This window comes from Cardiocondyla obscurior, linkage group LG13 (assembly GCF_019399895.1).
Source record: "Cardiocondyla obscurior isolate alpha-2009 linkage group LG13, Cobs3.1, whole genome shotgun sequence".
NCBI lineage: Eukaryota > Metazoa > Arthropoda > Insecta > Hymenoptera > Formicidae > Cardiocondyla > Cardiocondyla obscurior.
In genome coordinates, this window is record NC_091876.1 from 1,386,519 (window position 1) to 1,409,606 (window position 23,088).

Genomic DNA, 23,088 nt, shown 5'->3' on the forward strand with positions numbered 1-23,088 from the left:
AGAGGAGTATGATGTAACAAGTCATCATAAAACATTCTCTATTCGACGCAGTTTACGAGAAAATGCTTATCTGTAGAATGTTTTTGCAGCGTGCACATGAGTAAGTCGGGTTGCCTTATCCCTTCTATCGACAGAAGAACGTCGATTTCGCGGAATAAAGTCTAAAAAAAGTTGAATGCAAGTCCGGTGAAGAAAGGTAATTAATTCTCATTGTTTTGACGTAGTGGTACTATACGTATGTACATCTTAAAAAATTTAATACATATGTACAAACGTAGAATGACGTAAAATAAGCATAAAACAATAAAACGAAAAATAAACTTGGAGGAAATTAACAAATAACCTAATTTAGGGCAAATATCTACTTTGGTCCGTGCGGATGTCGATGCGCAGCACCACAGAGCATTCCAAATGGATCAATACAAAGATGCGCGCACGTCAATTCTCCTCGTAGCTTGCGGCAGCTTGCAGATGATCCCGGCGAGCTTGCTCAGTATGTTTACCCCGGAGAATCGTATGAGGTATTATCGTTCATGATAATCCTTTATTCGCATAACACAAGTCCTAACTTAGAATTTTTTTATTGTCAGAATTAAAGTTTAATCACTGTGATTCAATGCGTCCTGATGCGTGAGAGCGAGCCCATTCGGTTGGATTATCACGATGGGAACCAGATATGCGTCATGTAATTACTACACGTTTATTACTTTTTTATTAGTTGTTAGCAGAAAACAAATTTTTATTTTATTAATTTATAAATGTACGTTTTGTTTAATAATGAGTCAAATTATCAAATAATTTTAATAAGTAAATTAATTTTTAAATGTAGCAAAGCAATGTTTCATAATTAATTTTTTTATGCATTTTTTTTTTACATTATAGATAGCCTAAAGCTCGCTAGTCTACACGACGCTTATCAACGATTACTGTATTGGACTCAGCCGATACCTTCAGGTTTAGACATTGCAAACATATTGAAATATTTTTCTCAAACCTTGCTATGTAAGTCAATGTATAAATAAATTGCGTTGCAATATATTGTTCAAAACAATTTAGTATAACGATAAACTTTTTAGGTCTGTTAAAAGAATCATCCGTGTCGCCGTTCGACATGATCAAATCGCAGGAGCTCGATGGAGAAAGAATGGCGTTATTCCCAAATTTAGACTACAAACAACTTTACAACGCATTGACGCAGATGATCGATGTTGTTCCCTTGATTCACATCGGCCAGCCAGGTTTATTTTCGTTATTTTATCGTTATATAAAATTGTGTTATATTATAATTACATTAGGAGTGTTGCATATATTTAATTCTTTTATTCTAAATTTCGAAAAAGGTATATTCACATATTTATATATACTATATACGGTAATAAGCTTACCTGGTCATCAAAATATTTTTGTCGAGCTCTCTTTTATGTGCATAATAAATGTAATTTATAATAATTTTTTTAGCGTTCGGGAAAGCATTGCTGCAATGTCTGGCGTGCATGTTGCTGTTCCTCGATCACGATCTAATCGACAATTTATCGTACTTAACTGCCAGTACGATATCGGTACTTCCTGTGGAGCTACATGAAGATATCGTCAATTATCTCTGTTTTTACATTTTACCTTTCACCATCAGTGAGTTTTTTTTACTATAATTACATTTTTATATGTGTTATTTGTATATTATATTTTAAGTACACATTCACTCATCTTTCTAAGAGAGAATAACAGCTGCCGGGAGGGAATGTGAGTGTGGAAAGAAAGTTTTAGTATTTTTACTCATAGCAGCTTTTCTATAAAATAAACAATTGGCTTGCCGGCCAAAAATCATTTAATAAAGCGTAGAATAGTAGGCATTTTATTTTAGGATTAATATAATTTTAGCATAAGCTTCAACTAGATTTAACACCTGTTGTATTTTTATAATACAACGTTATTCACGTATTAATTAGCTTGCAGCGGTACTACCTGAAATTTAATTACAATTAAACGACAGAAAAAAAATTGATAATTTTTACAGACATTTTAATTTTCAGCAAGAAAACCTGAAATTGGAGATGAAAGTGCCGCTAGTCAATCAGTGGCCGCTGTTATAATGATGGTGTTTCAATATTCCAATAATCCAGGTATCGTGCATATAATATATAAAATTAAAACTAGTACTTAATTCACTTTATTAATTTGAATTGTCGAATTAAACAATCAATTCATATCTTACGCACTTTTCTAAATTTAATCTTTATTAGAAAAATTTGCAAAGCAGTTGTATAAATAAACAGCTCTGCGTAAGAGAAACATTTTCTCTTTTTCAGCACACCACTGTCAATTGCTGGAGTGTTTGATGGCCCTGAAGCCAGGCGTAGTGAAAGACATACTTTGCGTTATCGCCTACGGCACCGCGTCGGCGAGAGCGTCAGCTGCGAAATTGCTGTTTTATTACTGGCCTTCATTTAACCCGAATCTTTTCGATCGCCGAGCAGTGTTGGTAAAATTTGCTAGTGAGTAGCGAATATATAATTAACGTGACATACTTTTTATCTTTATGAATCTGCTGCACGCAGAAAATAATGATAAAAGTTCGAGACAAGCTAACAATTTCCGGGACACGTTATGCAAAATTATTTATGTTGCAGACGATTTCACCCCGTTTGTATGCCAACGGGATAGCTGTCCAAATGCCGGTAATGCGGAAGCTGCAAAAGTCTGCTACAATCACCACATTTCCATTACGTACGCCGTTGAATCTCCTCCGCCACTTTATCTTTGCATTGAATGCGCGAACGAGATCCATCGGGAGCATCCGAATCAAATGTTTTACGATATTCTACATCCGATGCAACAGGTGTCCATGGTTTGCGAGAATAAGGTGAACACGTCAGATTCGAGAACGATTAAAAAATTGACTTTACTTTTAACGTATGTTTTTTTTTAATGCAGAATTGCAGAGGAGCGGACAAATCGGCAATTAGCGTTTGCTTTTCAACAGAATGCGCGAGTTATAATGGAAATCATCCTATAAGGTATTGTCAGCAGTGTCACAGTATACGACACAACAATCGTCGTGGCGGTGATCACGTTTATCATACAGCACTTCCGCACATTTCGCAGCTGGATTCGCAAGCGCAAACTTATATGGTTCAAGCTATTGTCAGGCAAGCTATTTTAGTTATTAATTATTATTAATGCAGACTCAGCTGGACACGACGTATTTGTCTTGCAGTTTGCTAAGAGAAGCTGAACCGATAAGTATCGATAGCAATCGAGATACAACAGAAATGAGTGCTAGCACTAGCAATAAAGGATTCGTAGGGAGTAGCAGTGGCGGGAGCGGTGCTGGGGGTATCGGGAGTACATTTGGTCATTGCGACCCTACAAGTTTGGAGGAACGACAGCTCCTCGGCAGATACGGCGTATGGCTGCTAGTGGGACTTTGTACCCCTAACGAGGATACCCCGGTTGAAATACTGGGCCGTTTATTGTCAATGTTATTTCATTGGTTTCATGTCACTGCCTACTGTTTCGATGGTATTGAAAAAAGACTTATACACCTTATCTTTTCTGTTGGTAATTTAACACTTTGCATATATACACTTTACTCAAGTAGACGTAGAGAGCCAGACGTAGGTGGTAGCTTGGTATGTCGGCTAAATATGTTGCAATTTATACAAGATGTGAGCATCCTCTGTATACACACATAACATGTGAAATGTTCATTGTTTCTGTATATTTGTCTTGGAAAAAATATTATGTCGATATATCTGTATATGTACGTCAGTATATATCTGTTTCCGAAATTAGATCAAAGTACACCTGAAATATTTAGCCGAATTTAATTTACTCCATCCGTATAAATTTAATTAATAAAAAAAATGTAAATTCGAGATCCTAACGAGCGGTGCATGCGATGTATTAAAGATGTTATTACACAACACGTGTTTGAAATTTGCACTTAAATGTCGGATACTTGGAATAATGTACCTCGTTTTACTTGCATGCTATAAATTCGGGAAACGATAAGTGTCAAATCCGTTCGTGTGTTCCCAGTCCCATTATGTGTCGCTAGATTTAATGATAAGTCGTAATAGCGTTTCTGAATTAATTAATATTTTTACTTTCTCACAGACAATTTTTTAATTGATCAAAAACATTTCAGGCCAAGCAGAAAGCGCGCTTGAGAAGTTGAAAACGGAATACGTTTGCGAGTGGCTCACGGAAGTGATGAAAACTCATTACGAAGTATTTATTTCCTGCCTGCTACCACATCCTGCGGACTACGTGAGAGTCGGAGGTCACTGGTAAGAAAGAGGCTCGTGTTTTTATGAAATAGATAAGATTTTCACTAAAATCTCGCCATTAAAAAATTAATAAACAAAAATAAATCTATATTATTGCAATTTATAATTAAATCGCGTTAATTAATTGTTATTTTATTAAAAGGGAGACTTTGGCTTCACGGACATCACATTTAAAAGATGGACTGCATCGGCTGTTCTGTTTAGTACCGTACGAAGTAATTACGCCCGACGTATGGGATTACGTAATGCCACATTGGATGGAAGCTGTGGTAAATGACGTTCCTGAAAATGAACTTCAGGAGTTAAAAATAATATTGAGGCAAGTTTCGAAAAGACTTTTACAAATCTGAATTTTCCGCTTCTGCAAAAGATAATTGTTAATTCACGTTACAGTAAAATCTTGGATCGAGACATGAATTCTTTGGGATTTGACGTGAAAAAGATGTATAACTTTATAGCGAAACGATTCGTCAATACGAGCGCTAAAGTGCAAGAACAAGCCCTTAATTGGTTACAAACCCTTACCATGCTGGAGATAACATTACCCTTGGATCAATTATTTTCAATATTTAGTGACGGAGTTGCCGTTATGCAATCGATGACTTCGGCAGAATCAGAATTAAAGCCAAGTAAATCTACAAAAGAAGACGATATTACATGTACGTAATAATAATTATATCAAATATTATTAAATTATCTTTTACCGAAAAAATACATATTAAAAAAAAAAATTAGTTTTACTACAGATTAAAATTATTCACAATTTATTATTTAAAATAATAAGTATACTGTTTAAACGCAAAATTTAAAATGTTTAGGTCCTATAGTAGAAAACGATTCTGGAAAATCAACACCGCTTTCCGATGATGTAGTTCCGACACCGAGGCACATGGAATTCACGACAAACGCAGAACTTAATTTATCTTGTTGTATTCTCATGCTTGATATACTGTTAAAACAGGTGAGATACATAAAAAAATTATTGGGTAAAATATTTACTATGTGCAGAATCTTTTTTATACCGTAAGGGAATAATGAAAAATTTGGTTTTGACAGATGGAACTTCAAAACGTAGACAAGCATACCGGAATTAATACACGGGTTTGCCGAGATGCTTGCCATTTAATGAAGTCTATCGTTGCGTCAAATTGGAATAGTTCTCATGTTTGCGATACGTCGGACATTGAATGTTCTTACTGCGAGTCGAGAGTGATCTGGCACCAATTATGTCTACAATTAATTACCTACATGGCACCGGAAAATCCAGCATATCCCCCGGATGTTTGTTGACTTTATAATTAAAATAGTTTATTATAAAAAATAGATTAAGTGATAGAAAAAGAAATTAATAGATTTTTTAATTTTTTAGACGATCGTGGATGAAAGTGCGGAAGATAACGCTCGCAAAGGTTCACCGGAAACAAAAAAAGGCGATGGAAAGCCGGATGTAGTCATTAATATGCCAGTGCCAGAAATGCATTCTGTCGGTGGAGTCTTAGTTCACATGCCACACGTACGTCTCTTAACAAATAAACCCTAAACTGGCAAATTCCTTAACCCTTGAACGCTAATATGTTTGATGTCTGTCTCATTGGCGAATTAAATTTTTGCGATTTTAATTATTAAATAAAAAGAAGAGAGATATATTTTTTTTTTCTTATCAGCAATGAGGCAAACATCTTGAAAAATGTTTCTAATGTCACTGCGTATTACACGAACAATCATTGATAAAGCAGCATGCTACTTTACAAAACTGTCTTAATATGTGTATATGTGTCCGTATGCGCTTCTCTCTCTCTGTCTCTTCTTCTACGACACGGCCCGATCACAAAGACACGGTAGGCTAATCTATGTTACCGGAATAGCTATTTTGATCGTTTATGTCAGTTCTTCGAACAGATTATGACAGCGACAGTAGAGACAGTTTCGGAACAGCTGGACCTCGCCGCTATCATGCCAACGGAGAAGATCATGTCTGCCGTTGCAAGAACGGTTACGTTATCAGAAACAGATGTCGGTATGTCAATATTCAACGTATTGCATCTCTATTTTAATTATATTAACTTAATAATAATTGCTGTATAAAGGTGCACCCGTGCTTTCAGCTACCGCAACGGTGAATGTGGCAAAACCGCATCTGATAGGAGAAGATGACGAGCCCGTCAGTTTAAGTCCGGAAGCTGATTCTGACGAGTTTTGGCACACCTCCATGGGAAAGTTTCGTTTCACAATCGAAGAATTACCTGAGCAGCTTCAGTATATTCATAAATTACTAAAGGTAACGCTATTATAAATTTATTTAATAATTATATGTTGATTAATATTTATTTAAAAAAAAACTTTTTGCAGGAAATAATGACGATCGACAAACCCGACATTCTCTATTACATGCTGCAGTGTTTAAATGTGATGTGCTTGTACGGTGACGCGTTTAATACGGCGGTGAAAGATCATCAAGGATTCTTTATATGGTGCCAAGAAAATTTATTAATAAAAAAGTACGTATCGGACGTGTTGAAATTAGAATTGTATTACTTACTTGTGGAAGTAAAGTAACGGCGAGAAAATACAAGCCTTGATTTCTTGTTATAGTTTGTGGGAGCTCCTAAATGCAGAGCATTCACACATAGCACAAGTGACCGTTCCATTATTGTTGCATTGTGTAACATTACCCTGCGGCACTGATACGTTCTGGCGGCTTGTACAAGAAGAATTTCACAATTCTGACTGGCGTGTCAGATTCGTCGCAGGTAATCACGTATAACTTGAATAAATTATTAAACCGCCCGTTTGATTTCTTATTCCAGCTATATGAAAATAATGAACACGTTCTCGATGTTTCAGTTGAACGTGTAACGTTAATCGCGCGGTTTATGGATTCGACGCCTTTGCGGAACATATTAAGTCTTCAAGCTGCATTAGCAAATGCGTTCTGTTACTTAATCACGAGCATGGATGATAATAATGTATATGTTGCGCAGCGTGCCACATTGTATCTCGGTACTATTCACGACACGGCAATTAGGGTAATATAATATTACCATTTTTGAACGTAGATAAAAAATTGCTTTTTATACTATAATTATTAAAATATAATTATATTTCAGTCTTTAATTTTATGTTTGGAAACGCAATTCGATTCTGTAATCGTAGACCGGCCAATGGTATTGCAATCGCTTTATCAATTGCACAACAGTCTCAGCGATCGACGTATCTTGACGTGGGAATTTTTTTTAAATCGATTTGATACTCTGTTTCTCGAGGCTCAAATCAATTTGGAGAAGTCGGGGGATGTGGCTTACTTGCGCGGTTAGTATTATTTTAAAAAATGCATATAAATTATATTATCTTTTATATCTAAAAGAATATTATTTTTCGAGTAAAGTGTATCGTTTCGAGTTATAAGTTGTCCTGTTGCAGATCTGAAAAATACGGATATGAACAGCGAAGTATTTATGAAGAAGTTGCATCGTGCACACGAAGCATTATCTCAATCTGACGGTAGCGGAACAAGTTCTGTAAAGACGTTGAGCGCAAGCTTTGGCACAAAGTGGCCATATAAGCGTACAATGTCCGCACCGGCGTCGATGATACCCCGACAAGATACTAAGCAAGGTACGCGCTTTAAATTTATTCCTGCTTTTCTCAGTCCTCCTTATCCCTATCGCCTCTTCGCGCACATCTCACAGACTATGTCGTACACTGTGTGTTATTTTTCTCCTTTTTGTTTTCCGCATCTTTTCTGCAGAAAAGGAAAAGGTGTACAGCCGACAGTATTCCGCGCCGATCTTGAAAAGGAAGAGCTCGAGATTCGGACTGGGTCAGTTGTTGGGGTCCACCCCGCCTAATAACAGTATTCCAGGTAGAGTAGCGTGTGTTGCCTGCGTAGCTGTAGACAAGACATAAATGTATATACGCAAATATGTCTGCTCGTTTGTATTACACGGACTATTAAAGGATGTTAAAGCAATCGACTCCAGACGGACCGATCGGTCGTATAGATCGAACGGTAAGTAGCAAAGTCGCAGAATCGGCAAAGATGCTTTAATGAGTTTCATGTCTTGTTAATGTATGTTTAAGATGTAAAAAATTGTCGCTTTAGACCGATTTGTTTTAAGAATGTAAAATAAATCGGTCAAGCAAATTATGAAAGAGCTCATAAATTGCTTGTGCGTGTAACGTCTTGTAAATTTACGAGTGATAACGAAGATTTAACAATACGATTATCCTTTTTACAAATACGTAATAAAAACAATATAAAAATATAGTTTAATTCTTCTATTAATCTTGGAACATGATTTGGAATTAATGAATTGTTACTTCTCTTCGTTTATTGCTTAAATTTGCTTTTGAAATAAAATATGACATGCATGCTTTCCCTCTTTCCATTTAGCATAAACTTATAATTTACTCTTTGCACATATCTGTGATTAATTTCTTGAATCGTGAAAAAATAACATAGATATAGAAATTATATAGTCAATATTAAGTTATTCTTACTTGTAGATCTTATTTCTTATTTTTAGTAAATTCTTTTAATGGCATGCACAATGTAATTAATATAAGAAAACTTTGTAGATGGTCACATACATTCGTTGAATATGGTCGACGAAGCCAGCACGTTACCGGGATATACTCACAAAATTGTTGATCTTGAAGAAGCAGATAAAGAGACCATGCATCTATTAGTTTTCCTTTTGATGCAATTTTTATCAAGACAGGATCAGGTTAGGTTAGATGATATCAATCTATCGAATCATATTATATAAATATACATTAAAAACACGTGTTTAACACAAAATTTTACAAATTATAATGCACTCTTTCATTCTTATGTAATTAAATTATTATTTAATCAGGCTTATCCGACGGACGAGAAACCAATGTCGAAAACTCAAGGCATAGTCTTACGACATTTGTATCTTCTTTTGGGATATAATCAAACGGAGCGCACTTTCCATACTACTCCACAACGTCTAAGGTGAGATTTTTGTGACATTACTTTATTAATTAATCTTATATTTTAATTCTATCTATAAAAAAAAAAAAAAAAAAAAATTAATAATTAAAATATCGAAATTTATTACAGACTTTCACCGGCATATAACGTCTTTATTGCAAATTTGCCACAATTATTAGACCAAAATCATGTGATGGGCTGGATGATGACCCCGCCAATTCTGGCGATATTACAATATTGTCCTTATCCCCCGCAAGCAACACCCCCGACTGGTGATCCTCAACCGCCGAATTACAGTCTTTGGTATTTGGAGCCACACATTAGACGATCGTGGTTGATGTCTCTATTAGTTATTTTATATAAGGTAAAGGAAAAAAAAATATACAAGGTAATTTGCATAATGCAATTTTCGTTGCAATTAAACATTTTTCTTTAAGTGTCAGTATGGGCAACAGCCATGGTGTAATCAGCTACAAGCATTAGTAAAAATAGTTTTAAATACTCTAAGTACACAGCATCATCAATGTAAAAGAATACCGGCGACTGTAGTTATGAGTGCGCCACCATCTAGATCTCGCGGTGAGGAATTAAGCATATTTAAAACGTCACAAATATTATATCTCTCTCGAAAAATAATTATTAAATAAAAAAATATTTTTTAGATGTGTCTCAACCCTCGCTCGGAGTTGAACACGAATTAACAACGAATACAATGGGAGAAATAGACACGGAAACTCCGCCGATGCGTGCGTCAATTTCGGTGCATCAACGCAGTCCCGGAGGAATGCACGGACAAATGGAAACTCATTGGGAAGAGAATAACAGTCCAGCGTGCCGTTACTTCAACAAACATTTTACCAGGTCAGTTAATTTTTAATCAGTCTTATTGCATAGTTTAAAATAATTTATTCCTGCACGAGAATCTATCTTTATTGAAGTAACAGAAGCATGTTAAAATTTTTCGCTATTGCGAAATGCTTTTGCGAAGTTATTCGATCAATGCGGACGATACGGAGTCTGAACTGGCGGCGATTCCTGAGAGCCCAAAATCTGACAGCACCTTACATGGTAGTAGCGGAGGATCCCTTGGCGAATTAGAAGAAACGGTTCCCAGAAACGTTCTTCAAGAACCACGTATGTCTATTGTGTCTGAAGGAATGAGTACGGTCGAGACGAGCAACCGAAGCATTGGCAAATCGAAGACGGAATCTGCATCGAGACCTGTATGGTTTTTAGGAGGAAACGAAGAGGAAGTTAGTCAGGTAATTATTACAAATTAATTAACAATTTCAAACTCTATTTACGGAGAAATAAAAAATAGCTGAAAATTAAAAAATAAGCATTTAAATAATAAGTTATATAATTAACAAAATAAATTAAAATTATTTAATAGAGGCATACGAATTATAACGAATGTTATCTGTTGCTCTAGGGAAATAAAGGCGTCCCTCAAAAAAAATGGAGCGTATACGAAGGTGTGAAAATGATGGTAACGAGTACATTTCTCACCGGACAACAGGATCCTCTAAGACCTTTGCCTAAAACAGCTATGCCACCATTAAAAAACGGCAAAGGACATTTGCCTTATAATGGAGACACGTCAAAAACGTACGATTTATCAAGTGCTTTAGCTCTTGCAACCAGCATTCCTCATATTCAAAGGTAGGATTAAATATTTTTTTATTATTATTTAATACAATTTTAATAATAATAAATAATTATGCTTTAGATCTGAATTACTAAAGATAAAAGATAAGGAAACAGAAAAGAAAGGAAAAGAAAAAGAAAAGGAGAAAGAGAAGGAAACTGAAAAAGAAACCGAGAAGGAGACCGAGAAAAAAAAGGATATGGAAATCGAAAAGGAGAAAGAACAAGAAAAGGAAAAAGAAAAAGAGCTTATAAAGGCTGCCGGGACTATTAATAACGTTGAGGCTCTAAACGCGAAATTAGGTAGACAAAAGCATGTGGAACAGATTACAATTACAGCAACATCGCCAGTTTCACCTTGCCAAGTAATTACAGTGACGAACAGTGATAATTCAAGCTCGCCAGCATTGAGTTCTTCTATATCATCGCAAATTATAAGCATAGAGAATGGGCAACACACAGGCGATCCCTCTGTCAGTTCACAACCTTTGATAACCACTCCAACTGTCGAACGACTGCTTCCTATTGGTACAATAGTTCGAGCGACTGGTAAATAATTTATATTATTATTTTATTAATTAACAATAAATAAAATTAATAACTTTTAATAGGATCACGAGCTACGCAACGTGTATTAAAATGCGAGGACACATATTGTTCTCCGGAATCACCGTTATCGAAAATGGATATTTTGACAGTCAGTAAGTAATCGTTTGGAGCACTTAATTAATTACTTAATTACAATATAAAATAGATAATTGAAGAAGCAAATTTAAAATAAAATATAATAAAATATATTTCAAAAAAGTTGAAGTTAATTTTAATTTTGTAGGTTCTTCGTTTGATCAAGACAGTGAGACTTGTATGTCTAGCGACATTACGAGTCCACACAGCGTCTCTCAATTGGAATTTCCAACGCCAGAGCGATTACTGCCTGTTGGTCCTCCGAGAGATTTCCCTAGCTTAGTCGAGAGAGTACGTCAAGCTCTCGAAATTTCAGACATTGAAGGTTCGCACACGCTATTCTTAAAAATTACAAAAATCTATTTGTGAGAATAATATTTTATCAAAATTTATGACAAACGTAAAAAAAAAATTTTTTTAGATACGAATAAATCGAATGAAGACTCAAAATATGGCACTCGTGACTTGGTACTTACGAAACAGGATAGCGGCACATCTGAAAATGTAGTAAGAATGCGTTTTTAATTGTTATTAACAAGTATTTCAGATAAAATTTGTTTAATTCTAAGAGGGACATAATTTTATGTTATATTTGTTCGCAGTCAGCGTCGCTCGTACCAACGACGTGCAACGAAGTTAATTCGAGCAGATCAACGAGTCCAAGAAGACTAATTAAACAGGTGGCTTTGGAATCGTCTCCACCGGCGATCGATCCTGGAGATTTTATTTCAAAAATAGCAGACTACGATCAAAAGATCAGATCCAAGGATCAGTTTCGAATTCAACGTGACAGAGCACGGAAGATCGCCGCTATAACGGATCACGACACAATTACTCACGCTAGGCGTACGGAATCCTGGTAAATTTACATTTCTCATTATTAAAAAAATTATATTTAATTGAAATTTAAAATTATGTAACCTTACATGTTAATCTATACGTGTCTCTTATTTTATAGGTCCGGTCCACAAGTTCAACAAGATTTAGATTTAGTCTCTCAGCAAGCGTATCATGCTGATTTTAATTTGAAGCAAAGTTTATTTCGCATTGGCGATGATTGTGTTTACGACAGGTATAGTTTAACAGGCCGAATGTTAATTGTACCATAAATGTTATTTTTAACTAACATATTATTACAGATGTTCAGAGTGCGGAACGATTAGAGAAGAATATTCTGATGAAGAACTCGGCTTGTGCATAATAACTTTAGGAACGTTTATTCATCGAGAACCATCTCTAGCAGCACCGTTATTGCCAGAGATACTCGGCGTAGTTACTAAGTAAGAATTACTTTTGTTACATTTTAAGATTAATATATGACTAATGTATTGTTCGTGTAATAATAGGGTCTCTCTTAATGCAATGTATCCTTGGCAAAGCGAAACAAACATGCATCTGCCGGGTGGTGCGGTCAGTGTAGCGCATCAATTTCTCAGATGCGTTCTCCACCAATTAGCTCCTAACGGAGTATTTATGCAAATGTTTCAAACGCATTTGAACGGTAAGAGTAAACTTTAATTAATTAATAGATTAAATCCAAGAATATAATCATATAAAACATTATTTTATAATTTGTTAACTTGCAGAAACGACAAGATTGCAGTTTTTCAAAAGCGTTGCACAGGCTCTGATCGATTTTAACGAATTAAATCCGATCGCGCCCTTGCAGTTGTTGCTTGAGGTAAGAATGCGATTTAATTATTATCTTAAAAAAAAATTACGATAGATATTATTACATAGATTATAGATTTTAAAAGGAGCATGAAAATAAAAATTATACATGTTTTATAATATTCAATTTCAGACATTAAATATGAAAAAATCATTGCCGCTGGAACGGCTGCCTATAATATTATATAATATTGCGTGTTACTTGGATTGTTTGCCACTGGAAGCAGGATTGGGTCCTGCTGCGGCTACATGGAGTGGGTTGCTGACACAATTCGATGGATTATTTAGAAGACTCGTTCTTATGCTTCCTTCTATCGACGATATTACTCCTCTCTTACGAATTATGATTTCGATATTAAAAGTGCCGGGAATTCAACAATCAAAAGTAATTTAATTAAAAATTACATAAGATAAAATTAAATATAATTTTTTTTTTTTTTTTTTTTAAATGATTGTTATATCAATATTCTTTTAGGGAATGCTGGATCCATTTTCCAAAGTGTTAAGTTACGCTATACAAAATTCCACATTGCAATACAATTATTTAATGGACTTGTGCTATTTATGTCATCGAGGATTTACTCGTGATCGTGACAAACACTTTTTTGGGAGAACAATTGTATTTGAGTTAATGCAAGCGATTAAATTTAAAATTACAATACCAGACTCCAATTTTCTGCTACTGCTGCAGTTTGTGCTTCAAGTAAATAACATATTAAAGCTTTTAAAAAATTAATTGTAATTTAATTAAAATATTCATAAATCGAAGAGATAATAATAATGTAATTGACAGGATGTTGGAGGATCATTGCCTAACAGTGTCGTTGCGATGGAAAATAATATACAAACAGATATGTCACCAATCTATAACACGAATGCCTCTGAATCTTTAAAGAATCAGTTATCAGACGTCCTCGATTTTTTAACTGATTTTCACACTTTAAGCAAGATTAAGGTAATAATTTAATTTAACCTAAAACATGCAATGTGTACATGCGTTAAAAAAAAAATTACAAATTAATTTTATTTTTTTCAGAGTTACAACAAAGGTATGCAAGCGGGATTAAATGAGGACACAATAGGTGGGATGCTGAAGTGCGGTCTTGCTCAATATGTAGCTTTAGAAATTACAAGAGGCAACAATAGAGAAAACAGAGCCGTTGCCCGTTACTTGCCGTGGTTATACACCACTCCATCTATACAACAAGGGTAAATAATTTACGTGCATCTAATATTAATTTATAATACTGAACGGGCTTGAGGCCTTTTACAAATTAATGATATAAAAGGATTAGTGCACAATCACAATCGCGGTAATAGTAATTTTAAAGCAGTAGAACATCGTAAAAGTTAATTAAATGTGATTTTTTTTTGTCAACATTTTAGAGCTCGAGAATATCTTGATTGCATTGGGCACATAAGACTTTTATCTTGGCTGCTATTGGGATCCCTTACACACATGGCAATGTACACTGATAATAATAACAGTCACTCTCATGCGTCGGTTCCGTTGGCGCAACCGATACCTCAAGAAGTATCTTGCCACATCGCAGATTATATAGTAGTAATTTTTTCGGGGTTTCCGGAGCAATCAAAAACCTCAGTTCTCCACATGTCGTCGCTTTTCCATGCATTTATTCTTTTTCAAGTATTTATATCTTTACGTCTTATTATAATAATTTACTGATTTAAATATTAAATATTTTTAGTATTTATTAATCGATATATATATTTTACTTTAGCTTTGGACAATGTATTTGGAAGAAATGTCAAAGAATTACGCAACAAACAGTGAGAGTTACAATATCACTATGAACATCTTATTAGAATTTTGGGGCAAGATAACACCATGCATTTTGCAACTCGTTTCCTATTCGAAAGCTGTGAGTGCAATTCTCGATGTTTGATTTTAAATTTTACCTACCTTAAATTGACACATTCGAATTGAGCTTGAGGCTACGGCATGAAAGAGACATTTTAATTTTTCAGCTCTCCGAAATGCTTAATTTGCATTTCCTAAGCTTGTTAGAGGCCTTACTGGAATGCGGAGCGATTCTGTTGAGTAAATTACTACCTTTATGGAACGCCATATTATTTTCTCATCATGTTCAGGTAAGAATAGTGTCGGAAACAGAAACAAACAATCGGAACAAAGAGATAAAGGTACCTTGACCAGTCGTTGACTCGTTTCATTTTTTCTTTAGCTACCAGGACATTTACAAATGCGATTGCAGAATTGCCGCGATTTCCCACCGAATAGAATGGCGGAGAATTTCGTTAGTAATCGAAGAGAATCGAACGCGATACTTTTACGATGGTTACATCGTTTACAGTTCAAGATGGGCCAAATAGAAATGCAATCTTCGACCGCCACACAATTTTATTCCATTTAAAGAGTAACTGAAAAGAAAGAGAGCTTAAACACGAGCTTTATGAATTAAAATGGATTATTGTATACCGATTAAGAGTAAAAACAAGTTAGAATGTTACACAAGAGGAATTATTTAAATTATAACTGTTATAATTTTAATAAATCGTTAAATATAAAAGAAATGCCAACAATTAAATTTCCTTTTAAAAATAATATAGCAAATATTAATATAGATCTAAGATCGATCTTATTAGAAAATAATTTTTTATTGAAGTGTTTTATTATGTAAAATACAAAGAAAATTTGAGATGCAATTTTTTTAAATTAATGAAAATATGGATACAGTGGATAAAAAAATTGAACAAAGTGCTTTAAAGATCCATATTAAATATTAATAGCGTGTTCATACGTTTACAATATAATTTAAGTACTATGTGCAAGGTTGTTATTTTATCGCGCAAACAATTTCGATTAATTTAACATTAAAAAATTTTTACAATTTCGATATTTATACGGTTGTTGTCGTTGTCGTGGTTGCTGGTCCTTTTGGTTTAATCATCATCATTGCACGTTTTAAAGTATAATCCCACCCTCTCCACCGGAACCATACAATACCTTTAGTAATAATATAATTTATATTCACAAATGCAGACGAAAAATTTAATTATATAATTTTTATATAATATATCTGTTATATTAATTAAAAGTAAGATGTTTTCTCCATTTTAATATTTATAGCGACTTATAAACATACCTTGTCGTGCAGTAAGATCTTGTGGATCATTTAGGTAAAGACCATTCAACCCACGCCCACAAGATTTCCACCACCAACCACCCTTGAGCATCGAAGCACAATTCAAAGATGATCTATCGTTATCCCTTAAATCACGAATATTTAAAAAATCACTAAGTTCTCACGGTAAATAATTTTGCACGTCACTATGATGATATAACTGTGTTTCATTTATTATATAATAATTGTTCTATACCTTACGTTATGTAAGTTGTATCTCACCTGTTGTACGTAGAAAACGGACTATTGTTCGATCCGTACCAGGGATCGTTTAATGAGTCTCCGGCGTTTCCTTCGTATCCATCTATCTCCAATTTATAATACTCTCCCTCTGAATAAATCTTAAAATGTGAATACTGTGCGTACCTAAGAAAATAAATTATAATTGTATTCGATCGAGTTCAGTTCAATTTATTCCTGCGTGATGTATTGCCAGTACAAGTTTTAAAGTTTTATTATTACTGCCAATTAAGATTAGTAAAACTACGATAATCTACAGTTTAGGCGTATACCTTTTGTTACCTTCGAAGTCTTCTAATTCAACTCTGAGCATGTAATCTTCATTATTTGTTAACATGTATATGTTTTCATTGCCCAGCCAAAATTCTTTAGACGGATCTCCAAACCCATTTTTATAATCCGACCAATCTCTATTAAAATTCTCTCTCGGCTCTCCATAATCATCTCTCCTTTGAATAACCTTTATATAAAAATTTATTCTAAGTAATTGTTGTAAATTATTACCTCTGAGTTGTTAGACTATTGTTTAATCGTTAATAATCTCACCGTCCAGCCACCGTCAGCAATTTCTTGTTCACAGTAGACTTTAAGGAACCAGTATGTCGTTCCACGTATTTGTAGATAATATACTCCACTATCTTTCATTCCTCCGTTTAATAAATCCACGCAAGAATAACCCTAAATTCATGAAATGTAAAAAATAATTAAAAAAGTAAAAAATTAATAGAAGTATGCAAATATCATAAAACATCTGCTTTCCAAAATTAATAATAATTTTTTTATCTTAAAAAAATTTTTTTTTTAATAATTAAAAAAAAAAAAAAAAAAAAATTGTACGAAATATTAAAGTACCTTGATATCCTTATAATTGATTAATACATCGCTTGTGAAAGTAGAGTTCGACAAGCTCGGTTTATTTTTAACGCTGGGGAATATTACTCCCCGATTTCTGCTATTTGGTCTCACGGTACTCGAAGATGTTGTCGTCATCGGTGTCGTGGAACTAGCAGGATTGTTCGAGGGTGAAGCCACGGATGATATCGACGTAGTAGTTGATAAGGGCGATGAGGCAGTGGGTTGCGTAGACGTGGGCATCTCCGTTACAAAATCTTCGGTCACGCTGACATATCTTGAAATAATTAAATAACATAAAAATTTATCGCCTTCGATAATCACTGTAATTATTATTTTTATTATTCAACGTAAAACACTTTTACCTGCTTGGATCATATTCAACGAGCCGGTCGATTGTTGGATCGAGTAATAATTCCGCTGGAATTGGGCGTTGGGCGAGAGTGGCCACGTCGTCCTCTTGCTTCCTCAAGCGACTTTCGACGCCCTCCAGGTTTTCAATGATCTTGTTTGTCTTTGACTTCAGATCGGCATGAATTTCGTTAATCGCTCTCTCTTGCCTTTGGGTCTGGGTAAGTAATTCATCAGATTTTGGCAGCAGATCGTCCACCGAACTCTTAGTTCCCATCTGGTATTTAAATTTACATTTCATAATTCATGACATTAATAAGCACGGTACGTAACATAAATTTATTATTATAATGATTTGCACGCGAGATGCTAATAGATTTTTTTTTTTTTTTTCTAAATATTTCAAGACTTACCACTACGTTCCAAACTTGATCCATCTTTTCAGAGACGACAAGTATGGGATACATTTGTTCGGTGAGGCGGTCGATCTTATTGTTTTTCGTTGGGGCCTCGGTCGTCGTTAAATTGCGACGATTGTGCCGATTGTTCTCGTAATTTTTCTCGACGATAACATTGTGCACGTCACTAATCATGCTGTAGACCGCTCCGAGATTATCCGACATTAAATTCATGTGGAACTGAAGCTTACGGTCCATACTACCTGTCGCTTGCTTAAGATTCTCAATCTCGACCGTCATATGGTTCATCACCTCGTTACTCATAGCCTTGGTGATCTCGATGACGCTCATACTGACAGGCTTCTTTTCACTCGCCTCGGCGTTTATGTCATCGCTTTGTAAGAAATTGTTGTCAATTTGATTCTTAAGGCTCACTAGCTTGTGATCAATGTCTGAGACCTTCTGGTCCAGAGAAACCAATTTCTCGCCGAGGGTTTCCGGCGTCTGGTCGTTTTGATCATGATGAATGACACGTATAAACGGGGCTATAACATTCAAGCGTTGCTTAATTTTATCAAACAGGTACTTTAAGACAATCTGACGTAAGTTTTTTTTTTTTTCCTCCGCTCGCGTACGGAAAAAGAAATCGAGATCGATTGAATAATCAGGCACGAAATAATTTGTGGCAAAAAATAAAATAAAATAAAATAAAATAAAATAAAATAAAATAAATTAAAATAAAATAAATTAAAACAAAACAAAATAAAATAAAATAAAGTAAAATAAAATAAATTAAAATAAAATACATTAAAATAAAAAGAAGGAAAAAAAAGAAAAGAAAAAAAAAAAATATACTTACTATCTTCCGAGCTTCCGCTCTTGCTCTCGGCAATTCTCGTCGCGGCCTCCGCGGATATGATAGGATACGCATTGAACAGCTTCAAATCTAAGGTCCTAAGCTTAGTGATGACCGCATCCGTTTTATCGATATTGTCATTTACACGTGAATCTAAAGCCTCTACTCTTCTCATCAGGTGCTCCACCGCCTTATCTAAATTCTCGATTCGCTGTAACTTGGACTCCAAAGTTGACACTATCACTTCGAAGACGTTGAAGAGATATTGCTCTCTACAACAAATAACGTTCGTCGTCCTCGTTTAGTGAAATTAATCGTTTAATTGCCCATCGACGTCCCCTTTCGCCGCCAGGTCGATCAATCAATTTTATGTTTAGTAATTCGATCGCGACGGTATTGTAATTTCGCTCGGTGAAAAATTGCAAAATTATACCGCTCGTTACCGCATTAAATGAAAAGGGCTCATTATCGTCCCGCGAATAGGAACATTTGCTATTTCGTTCGCAATCCTTCAAGCTGAAGATGCATCGCATTTAGTGTCATTAACGTGAGGCTGCAACATCGCGTGATGCACGGTTATGAATACATTCGCAAACTAAATGGAAAGTTTCGTAAGCGGAGTATCGGCAAGCTTTGGGAGTATGATCGACTGGTTTACGTAACGAACGGTTAACTGTTCTCCCGTCTATAAGAGATCTGTTATTATGGTTCATTTCGTACTTTATCCTTAAAAGCGTGAAACGAAAGAAAACGAGATACTAAAAAGAAAAAAAAAAAAAAAAGCAGAGAGAGAGAGAAAAAACAGAGAAAGAGAAAGAGAAGTAGAAAGAGTAGGAGACACGAGGACGTTCTCTCTAAATTTCTCACCTATTTCGTTGCAAATTGCGAGAAGATGATTGCGATGCTGCGCCGGTGCTATTGTGGTTTGCGCTACGTGTGCCGCGCTGGTCGGCGGATGTTCTCGGCAGCCTAGGACTTCCCGCCAGGACGAAGCTCAGAACGCAGGCGATTACGAGCACCGTTCGCTTCATAATTACAATATGTTTTGCGAACCGTGATTTTCAAAACGAATAAAATAAAATAAAAATAAAGTAAAGCCTCGGGCGGCGAGGGGGGTCGGACGGCGGCTACGTTTGCGAGCGTGAGCGCATAGTTACGAGGACAGGTACATGTGCGAGAAAACTCTCATGCGTTTCGCATCGATCGAGCCAACCCCGAGAGAAAACCAAATGGGATCGATCTCGCCCCGCGGATCCGTGTACGCGCTCTCGACTTTCCTTCCTTCCCTTCCTTTCCTTCCTTTTGTTTCAGCCCGGTCTCATGGATGAACGGACGGTACCCAGCTTCTTGGTCCGCGACTCGCTTATCGCACGTACGCTCCGATTTATCACATAGTGTCGCGCAAAGGTGTAAATAATACCGCGACTGATACTTAATTTACACGGTGAATTCCGCTCGTCCGTGCATAACTCCCGGGACGGAGAATCCAATTTGTCCGCGCGCAATGCTTCTCGCAAGCTGCTGGGCCGCGCTAGAAACGACGACCGCACGAAACGAACGTTGACGTATCTTTCGAGAGCGCGTCGGAGCGTCGTGAGATTTTCACCACCAAACGGAAAAAAAACCGTACGTCGAAGGTCCGATTACTATCGCGCGTCGCTTGCGATTCTTTTCGCGTTGCACTGATTCCACTTTGCTGCGAAAACGAGGCTTCTGGCGAGGAAAAACGACTCTGGATTCGCGAGCACTCTCACTTTTCTTTTCCCTTTTTTTTTTTTTTTTTCTGCTGTTGTTGTTGTTGCAAAAATAGGAAACTAACAGGATTACGCAAATGTCACATCGAACTCTGACATATGCGAGAAAACATTTAAGACGTATGTGGCCGGAAGTTGTGGACTCGGACGGACGATCTTTATCGCTATCCGATTGAAAAGCGACGATAGTTTCTTCGTGAGTTCCTCGAAAGTTTTTCGTATTTCTCGCACTTTATCCTGTCTTTTCCCTTTCTTCCTTCTTCTCGTGGGTCTCACTAGTAATGTCCCTCGCGTGTCGTCGTTTCGCAGTCAATGATCCTTCAAAAGTAGGCGCAGCGCAATGGACAGCTGACGATCAAGAAGATTGATTGTGACGAAAGAGCGTCGGACAAGTGTATAGAAAGTCGTGGACTACGTCGCGATTGAAATATTGCGTGCGCCGTGGATGAGTCAACTCGCGCGTCGATACGGTAATTAATTAGCGAGACGATTAGAGCGGATCTCCGGTACTTCTTCTTCTTTTTTTTTTTTCTTTCCCTTCTCGTTTTTTTTTTTTTTTATTACTTTTTTACAGCGTGTCGACCGCGGCCGCAGAACCGGTCGATTGAAGCCGTATGGGTACGTTCATCGCACGATCGCACGGAGAGCAACACGCTACGGCATGGCACGTCGGTCGCGGATAGCCGACGAGAGCACGACGGGCACGCAGTTTTCGGTCAACTGCGAGACTTACTTTCACATTAAAGCGGCCGCACGCTCGCGCGCTCGCGAACGTACGAGCCGCTCTCGAGAGCCGGCGACCAGCCCGCTCATGGTGTGTGGAAACCCTCTTTATCTCCCCGCCGCCGCTGGCTCTCGGACTCTCACTACCATTCCTTTTTCCAACTTGGAGAACCCGGCGGTCTCCTCTGGTCCCGTTCTCCAGTCTCGGTCGACCTGTACAGGTGGCGGTGAACACGGTGAAAGGGTGGGGTTGCCGGAGACCCCCGGTCCCCGGTCGGGAACCCCGGGGTACCTTTCCCCGTGGTACCATGCGACTTCGCCTCGCCGCATAGGCCGTGCGGAACGAGTTGCGACCGGGAACCTTTGCCGAGAACGAAACCGAGAGTCGTGGCACGGCCGGAATGAAAGGGGACCACATTGCGTCGGCGTCCGGTTATGGATTTTCATTCAGGAAATACATACGTTCACGCGCGCGCTCGCACACACATACACGCGAGGACTCGGTCTCAGATCACGCCGATTATCGTAACGCTTTGTTCTCAGGACCCTTTACCGGTCGGAACGCCAACGGGATCGTTCTGCTACGCGGAGATCGAAAGCATGAGAAATCAACTCTCGGTTCCGCTGCATATGTATCTTTGAAATTTCAGCGCCGATTGCCGAACTCGTTCGAGTTCACCTGCGTTTCCTCGTGATGCAATTTATTTCCTGCAAAGACTGGCGCGTCCAGTTTGAAAAATTAATCTAAGAAAGAAATGAGAGTTCACGATTATGCTCGGCAGATATGAGTGACATAATTTAAAAATTATAAATAATATTAATATCATCTCTTCTTTAACGAAAAAAAAAAAAAAGAAAAAAGAAGTATTTAACAGAGATAAAAAAACCTATCAGCCTTATAAACAAAATTCTTCAAACTCTTCGATCAGCAGAATACGCGCTGATCATGTTATACAAGAACCAATCGTCCCTGACTTTTCTCCATCGCGAATCGGCGAATTATCATAAAATTTCTTTCAATAACACGATAAAATGTAGGCATAAAAATACAGCAGTGCGATTTGCGATTTCAAGTACACGCGGCACATTGCCTATTACATCACCGGCAGCGATAATAAGCGCGCCGTGGTCTATGATCTCGACTCACAGGCGTATGACGATGACTAACCGTGAGCTATTAACGGGGATAAAAAGAACTGCACGTAGACGACGTAGTTTTTGCCGTTGACAATATTCGCGGTGTTCTCGCGGAGCGCGGGAGGATCGTCAACGCGCGGACGACATCGATATTTCGCGGATCGGTTTGGCGCGAGATAGAGATAACGAGGGAAAGCGAGGAAACAAAGGGGCGGAGAGGCGCCAAAGTGAATCTAAACGGAGGTGAGCGCAGAGATAAATCAAAGGCGGAAAAAAAAAAAAAAAAGAAAAAGGGAATCGTTTCGAGAAGTGACGGAGCGCGCGAGAAGCGATTGTCTCTCGCGCTTGTAACGACCGGATCC

At 36.9% G+C, this 23,088-nt stretch overlaps 2 protein-coding genes across 5 annotated transcripts in view; one reads left to right on the forward strand and one right to left on the reverse strand.

Moving 5' to 3' along the window:
* On the forward strand, nt 1-17,106 carry Unc79 (UNC-79 domain-containing protein). Its single transcript, XM_070665243.1, has 49 exons — nt 1-196; nt 353-521; nt 591-685; nt 883-1,002; nt 1,077-1,238; nt 1,459-1,629; nt 2,031-2,120; nt 2,307-2,492; nt 2,628-2,860; nt 2,932-3,146; nt 3,215-3,519; nt 4,148-4,289; nt 4,432-4,608; nt 4,683-4,948; nt 5,108-5,250; nt 5,346-5,570; nt 5,659-5,802; nt 6,177-6,306; nt 6,395-6,567; nt 6,639-6,787; nt 6,882-7,039; nt 7,134-7,315; nt 7,397-7,598; nt 7,710-7,904; nt 8,038-8,151; nt 8,868-9,016; nt 9,149-9,270; nt 9,379-9,613; nt 9,687-9,828; nt 9,912-10,110; nt 10,238-10,511; nt 10,682-10,911; nt 10,979-11,445; nt 11,508-11,597; nt 11,729-11,905; nt 12,002-12,087; nt 12,183-12,439; nt 12,539-12,652; nt 12,720-12,860; nt 12,927-13,081; nt 13,167-13,261; nt 13,385-13,636; nt 13,727-13,954; nt 14,045-14,206; nt 14,288-14,460; nt 14,638-14,899; nt 14,994-15,134; nt 15,241-15,363; nt 15,456-17,106. Exons 3-49 carry the CDS (start codon nt 664-666, stop codon nt 15,642-15,644), a joined length of 8,367 nt encoding a protein of 2,788 aa, XP_070521344.1. The 5' UTR covers nt 1-196; nt 353-521; nt 591-663; the 3' UTR covers nt 15,645-17,106.
* Nucleotides 15,990-23,088, reverse strand: part of LOC139107523 (angiopoietin-4) — a 13,096-nt gene continuing 5,997 nt past the window's right edge. For 2 of the 4 annotated variants that reach the window (XM_070665196.1, XM_070665195.1), the window contains exons 2-10: nt 19,116-19,384; nt 18,272-18,801; nt 17,873-18,135; nt 17,508-17,784; nt 17,202-17,333; nt 16,928-17,115; nt 16,638-16,781; nt 16,377-16,501; nt 15,990-16,237 (exon numbers count right to left, since the gene is read on the reverse strand). In XM_070665196.1, the coding sequence (XP_070521297.1) occupies nt 16,131-16,237; nt 16,377-16,501; nt 16,638-16,781; nt 16,928-17,115; nt 17,202-17,333; nt 17,508-17,784; nt 17,873-18,135; nt 18,272-18,801; nt 19,116-19,287 (1,938 nt within the window). In that variant the 5' untranslated portion in view covers nt 19,288-19,384 and the 3' untranslated portion in view covers nt 15,990-16,130. Of the gene's footprint in view, nt 16,238-16,376; nt 16,502-16,637; nt 16,782-16,927; nt 17,116-17,201; nt 17,334-17,507; nt 17,785-17,872; nt 18,136-18,271; nt 18,802-19,115; nt 19,385-19,979; nt 21,215-23,088 lie in introns of those variants that run through there. The other 2 variants (XM_070665194.1, XM_070665197.1) reach the window with 2 other exon arrangements.